This window comes from Grammomys surdaster, unplaced genomic scaffold (assembly GCF_004785775.1).
Source record: "Grammomys surdaster isolate TR1022 unplaced genomic scaffold, NIH_TR_1.0 125951, whole genome shotgun sequence".
Classification (NCBI taxonomy): domain Eukaryota; kingdom Metazoa; phylum Chordata; class Mammalia; order Rodentia; family Muridae; genus Grammomys; species Grammomys surdaster.
The window spans coordinates 1,535,584-1,541,938 of NW_021620772.1; the positions used below are offsets into that span (position 1 = coordinate 1,535,584).

General features: G+C 38.6%; 1 protein-coding gene across 5 annotated transcripts in view; it reads right to left on the reverse strand.

Annotated features, from left to right (window-relative positions):
* The window catches only part of Mpdz (multiple PDZ domain crumbs cell polarity complex component), a 148,243-nt gene that overhangs the window by 47,480 nt on the left and 94,408 nt on the right, over window positions 1-6,355 (reverse strand). For all 5 annotated transcript variants that reach the window (XM_028753624.1, XM_028753627.1, XM_028753625.1 and 2 more), the window contains one exon: window positions 2,408-2,512. In XM_028753624.1, the coding sequence (XP_028609457.1) occupies window positions 2,408-2,512 (105 nt within the window). The remainder of the gene's footprint in view (window positions 1-2,407; window positions 2,513-6,355) is intronic.

The window sequence follows — 6,355 nt, forward strand, 5'->3', positions numbered from 1 at the left end:
TTGTTGTACTTAACCTACAAGTTAACTACCTTTCCCAGCATAGTAAAAGGAGAAGGTAACCAAACAACCTTACTCGTGAGTCAGCTATACCCAGACGTCTGGAGAAACTGCTTCTCACGAAGTCTTGCCTGGTGCACTTGCTGATGAGATGTGGAACAAAGATGAGTAAAGGAAAGGGATGGGGAATTCCAACGAACCCGGGGATTCTAAAGGAGAACTCTTCAGCTAATACTTCTCTGCCTTAAAGGAATCCAGCATCAGTTGATTTAATAGAACTGAAAAGTCTAAAGAAAACTCTACATGTGTTCAAATTGTAGCTATTCTTCACTGATAGGAATCCTAAACTGGTTCAAATTATGTGATCTTCAGATGTAGGACCAGAACTCAAATGACCTGGTGGATCTACACTTCCCAGTGCTAAGAAGCCAGTCTCCAGGCTCTCTATCCTTTTTCTTTTGCTTGAATGGTCATATGTTGTTTAAACATTGTTAAAATAAAATTTACCTGCTACAGGCCCTACCAGCTGGTCTGTACTTGATGTCCCCTTTTATGTAAACTAAACAGGATAGATCTGGGAAGAGCTGAGCTTTCTGGAGTCTAAACCTGACAATAGTCCAGAGTGGTTAGTAGAAGTTCCAAGAGGTGCATTATAAAAGTAATGTCAAATAGCTTACTGAGAAACTGTCCAAATAAAGCCCTTACCCAGAGTATATAAGCCAAAGACATAAAAAGAGATAAAGAAAAAAGTAGGTTTAGGAGACAGTGTGAATGTGAGCAGCTGCTGTAACATCTACTGACAGCTTCTCTGCACTAATCCAGGGCTGGGAGATCTACCCATTAGCTATGCATAAGTAATCTTGGCCACACTGTACTGCATACCTGACATGTGAGTTGAGAAGACAGTCTTAATCCTTTAATATACAGTCCCCAGCTTCTTCAAATGACTCTATAATGTCGTCTTTTCACTAACTCACACATGTTTCTCTAAGTATGCCTGGTACTTGTTCTCTACCCTAACATGTTAAGACTCTCTGTGCCATACATACTGCCTCTTTGACTTAAGGACTTCCTTTGGAGTCAATGGTCAAGATCTTAAGAGTCTGCCTGATTACATGCTAAGCTTGGCTTTGAAAGTTTCTGGGGTTGGGAGGGCTCCAGGAAGTTAAGTTCTTGCTTCTGCAGATTCCTCCTCTGTTAAGATGCAGAATGCTTTTTGTAAGCATCCTGCTGTAAAAAACAAACACGCTTCTTTTGCAATGAAACAGTTAATCACTACACTGAGAAACCAATGCCATTCTCCTCTCTGTGCTGAGAGTGGAGAACAGCAATAAAAGTAGCCCTTTCTTTCTAAGACTTTTCAATGTTTTAAGGCTCATGAGCTTACTGAGATGCTAACTGGTCCTCCATTTAGACAGAAGAAAGAGTGCTTTTCCCATTTTGACAGGAAACACTGGGAAACTACAATCAATTCATGCTATGATGCCTGAGACAGGAATTCTGGAGTGCACTTGGGCCAACTTTTGTACAAGATGAGGTCTCCTGCCATAAATGTCATGAGGTCCAAAGTACTACAGAGTTCTTTTTCTTTATTAAACACAGATCATGTCTTTACATTCCCAACTACTCTCTGCACACCATGGGTCTAGCATAATTTGCAGAGGAAGCAATGGTGCTAAGTCCTAACGCCTTCAGAGCCACTGGGAACCAGGGTGTTCTGACAACCTCTGTGAAGGTAGGACTCTTCTGAGAAAGCTGTCAAATGTTTGTGATGCTCTATGCTCTACAGTAAACTTAAGAAAAAACTGGCATCCAACTGTCAGTGTAACTGCAAAAAGCAACTCACAGAAAACAGTACATACTTCCAGAGAAAGCATTCTGATATGTACCACCAAACTTCAATTCTATCTGTTTGTAAGAGTGAAGAAAACTCTATTATTTAAATGTTCTTAATATACACTATAGCAAGAGCTTTAAAAAGCTAAGCACCATTTCTTAATATTCCTATATGCCAAGATTTTGAACCTACGAGTCTTCAAAGAGAATAAATATATTTTTTAAATTATTTCTGATTGAGTTGTTTGATATATTTAGGAAAACTAAAAGGACTATATATAACCATGGAAAATGTACTGTCTAGGTAATTAACTGGGGAAAATTACAAATTCTTAATGTTAAAAGTGCTATACAGAAGGTGGATGAAAGACTAATTTACTGAACAATATATATATATATATATATATATATATATATATATATATATATATATATATACACACACATACATACACACACACACTAAATTTTCAATTCCAAATGATAATTACTTCAGTAATTGAGACAAAGGGGAAATTATTTTTTATAATCTTCTGTATCATTTATTGTTTTGTAGTAAGACTTATCTACTCACCTGCCAGTATATGAAGAAAAAATATCCAGCGCCATTATTCCTCCAGCTTGTTGACCAAAACTTACTCTGAACTCTTCCAAATGTTCTGCGGGCACGTAAGTAATTCTGGGAATAAACATAATCCATGAAAGCAATGGGAGAAGAGTCTGTCTGTCAGGAAAGCCCCTCAAACACAATAAAAATTTACTGCCCTCTCTCGTGTCTGCTCACTCATATCTGCACTTCATATGATGTGGGGATTGAGCATATTCAAAATATAATCCAAATTTCAAGACAAAATACTCTACAGGCAAACACAACAACCGAAATTAAAATTGTAAATGCTACTGAGAAACTACTAATGGGGAAGCAGAACCATTTCTTTCTCCAAACCAGTAAGTTAGGGTAATATTTTTGAGATCTAGAGGTGTTAAAATTCAGTAAGAGAGCTGGGGAGGCAGCTGCCTAGCAGAGTGCTAACATGAGAAAGCTCTGGGTTTGCTCTCTTTACTACAATGATAAATGGCTGGATGAGTGAGTAAGTGACGAGAGTGACAAATGTATGAATGTATGAATGGGGCTAAGGTTATAGTTCAATTGCAGAATGTTTGCTTACCATGCCTGGGGTCTAGATTCATCACTAGTACCACAAAATAAATATGTAAGTAAATAAATACATAAGTAAATAAATATCCATATTAATAGCATTTTTGTCATAAAATATTTAGATTCCACAGTAGTAATAAATTAGGTATACTTTATTAAACACTAAATATCTATAACTTACTGTTGTTAACAATGTTGCTAACATCCTTAAGTTTAAGGAGAGATTCACTAATGTATAGCGATGTCTTTTACTTTTTTTTCCTCAAAGAAATCTGTTCATACTTCAAAGAAAATTAGTAAATATATCAAGTAGCACCTAAGTGTTCATCATGTGGAAGACACTGCACCCAGCATGGAATACGGCCATGAGCTTGCTTAGAAACCGACATAGCAAAGCTCATATTTACTGCTATTCTGGAAGGCCAGTTGCAGCACTGATAAAATTTATTAATAGGTTTGTCAATATCCTCAAATTAGTAAATACTCAGAGAAATACTGTTCTTGAAGTCAGTAGGATAGAAGACACGTTTGTGCAACTAGTCAAAAGAGTATGTATAAAACATGCTCTATATAGAAATCACCAAGACTCTTAAACCTATCCATTAAAAGATCCTGGCAGTGAGGATACCACAAAGACATTCACTCTTTCATGTCTTCTAAGTGCAGCCTCATGGGTTTAAGGTGCTCTGAGGGAAGACAACACTGTTGAACCTCGAAATTCTCAACCACAAACATGTCATCTTTTGTGAGGCAGCCATAAGCTAAACGCCACCAGACAGTGAGGCAGGCAGGATTCTCTCAGAACACAGCTGGAGGCACCACAGCCAGCCCACCAAAAAACCACTCAAATCCCTGGGAATCTCCTTTAGACAATCCTACCCCAAGGACCAATCCTTGAGCAGAAAAGAGTGGTTGTAGAAATTTCACTAGGCACGGTGAAAGCATTGCCTTTCACTGGCCTAGCTTAAATGTATTCATCTATTAAAAAAAAAAGACAAAGAAAACCTTTAAGGTGTTACAAAAATACTGAGTAGTAGATTTGCTGTTATCCATTCAAATTTCATGAGTCAAACCATGTAATAAATTATATATTTCTATGTAATACTAAAGCATAAAAATTAATGTAAAATCAAAAAGGTAACAGGATTTCAGAAAACATTATTTTGAGAGAACTTTAGAAAAACTAAATTTGAGAGAACTCATATAAATAATCTCTTGTGTTAAAACTAAGAGAAAATATGTGGGCAAAGAATGACAGGGATGTGATAATACTAATAACAGCCTCGCCTGTTTTATTTATTAGCTATCTTGAAACCCCAAGCAGGATTCACAAGTTGTCTGTATTTGCTGATTTATTTCTATCAGAGGATAATAAACAAGGGCTTTATTAATATTTGTTTGATATTTTGTTGGCCAGGGGAAAGAACAAAGAAAGTTGCTTTTATGGTCATTTGTCCCAACATTGACAGAGGCTATCAGAAGAGGTATCCCACAATGCAACAGCACATGCAGAGCAGTTCCAGCACACAACCAATCACACAGCCCATAAAACCTCCATATGAGGCAGAAAACGGCAAAGCTGAATGACAAGCTGCAGAAACACAGGGAAGCAGATTATTTGAAAACTGCATCAAAACCTTCTATGTAATCTAACCTCTGGTTACACATGGAGTGGAAGAAAAGAGATTCACTTTAGTGGTGCTGACATGTGACAACAGCCACTAATCCAGAGGCCACACCTGAACATGCAGACAGGATCAGCCTCACAAAAGAGCCTGTAAGCTTAGTGGCTGGCAAAAAAGGATTTCCAAATGAGTTCACAGCCATCACTGCAATGCGAAAATGTAGCAACTGCATAGCTCTGCTGGAACTGACATTCTTATAAATGAAGAAAACAGCCGAACTGTACACACTGAGTCTAATCTGGATCTGGGATGTTACAAAAGCATAAAATGGTTTTCACAGACAAGTTGTAACACACAACCATAATGAGCTTTTGAGTCACCAATACTCACACATAAAAGGGGGCTCGATCGTCAGCAGGTGCTGCAGAGAATCTAGAATGTGAAGCATACGCCGCCACGGCGTCTTTTACAATGGTGTTAACAAATGTCAATGTCTTGTGCTGAATGTGAGGCGCATACATATGTAGTTAAAAGTGTGTGCTCCTGGATATTTCCCCCTTTCCACCTCCCTCTCATCTACACCTCCCCCAGAAAAGCATCTGCTCTTTCCTGGAGTCTATAGCAGTGATTATTAACAAGCATGGAAAAATGTAACTGCAATCAATCTTTTATTCCTTGATCAGGAATTCATCCCACACGTTGGGTTAAGGCAGGTGAATTCTGATTCAGCTCAGTAATTATCTGGCAGATGTTGTAAGCAGCTGCTGCTAAGCACAAAACCCTGGCTATTATTACAGTAATGTGTACTAGCTCCTGGCAAGGTACAGTGAAAGGGAACAGGGTGCATTCTGTTGAGGCGTCACATCTGGCTTTCCACGGGAAGCAAGGAGGCCTGGAACTTAACTGGCTGTTCTTGAACTCTGCAAGCTCAATCCATCCCTTAGGCTTGCATGAATGCACACAAACTTCCCAGTTGTCTATCCTGAATGGCAGAGAAGGAGCACACATAATGCTTCAACAAGCAATCCTTTCCCTATGGCCAATCAGTGCTGTAGCTGAGTCAGAGTCTGGGAGGAGAATTTTATTGTTTCCAGCACTCCCTATTAATAAGCAATATGGGAAAAGTGGTTGGAGCTAGCTTAGAGCCAATCCATGACTACAGAGCTGAACTGGTCAGGGGGTGGTATGGTTTTAGTCAGAATAATGCAATATCTGCACTTCCCTCTGGGAGAATGGCAACAGTGACCTCAGGGTAACTCTAAACCACTGCTTTATGAAATGGAAGTGACAGAAAGGGGAGAGGGCCAAATACACTTCACAGAAAACATTGCTTGGCAGCCCCACTAAGTGTGATTTATAGTATGTGTTATGTTTCTGAAAAAGGACTGTGGGAGAGTAAACTTAATTTGGGCCATTTGTTCAGTAAGTCCATTTACAGACATCTGAATCAGCATTAGTAGGCCTTTAAGAAAAAATGGTGTTCTTATGTGTATGCTTGGGTGTTGTAAATGTATGTGTGTATGTAAAAGACAATCATGTGCATAAGAGACTATTATGTCTGCATGAATGACTGACATGTATGTGTGGGAAAGACTGACATGTATGTGTGGACGAAAGACTGATAAGTGTATATGTAAAGAATACTGATTTTGTTTGTATGTGTATGAGAAAGACAAATTAATGTGTATGGGAGAATACTGATTGTATATGTGTGTGTGTGTGTGTGTGTGTGTGTGTG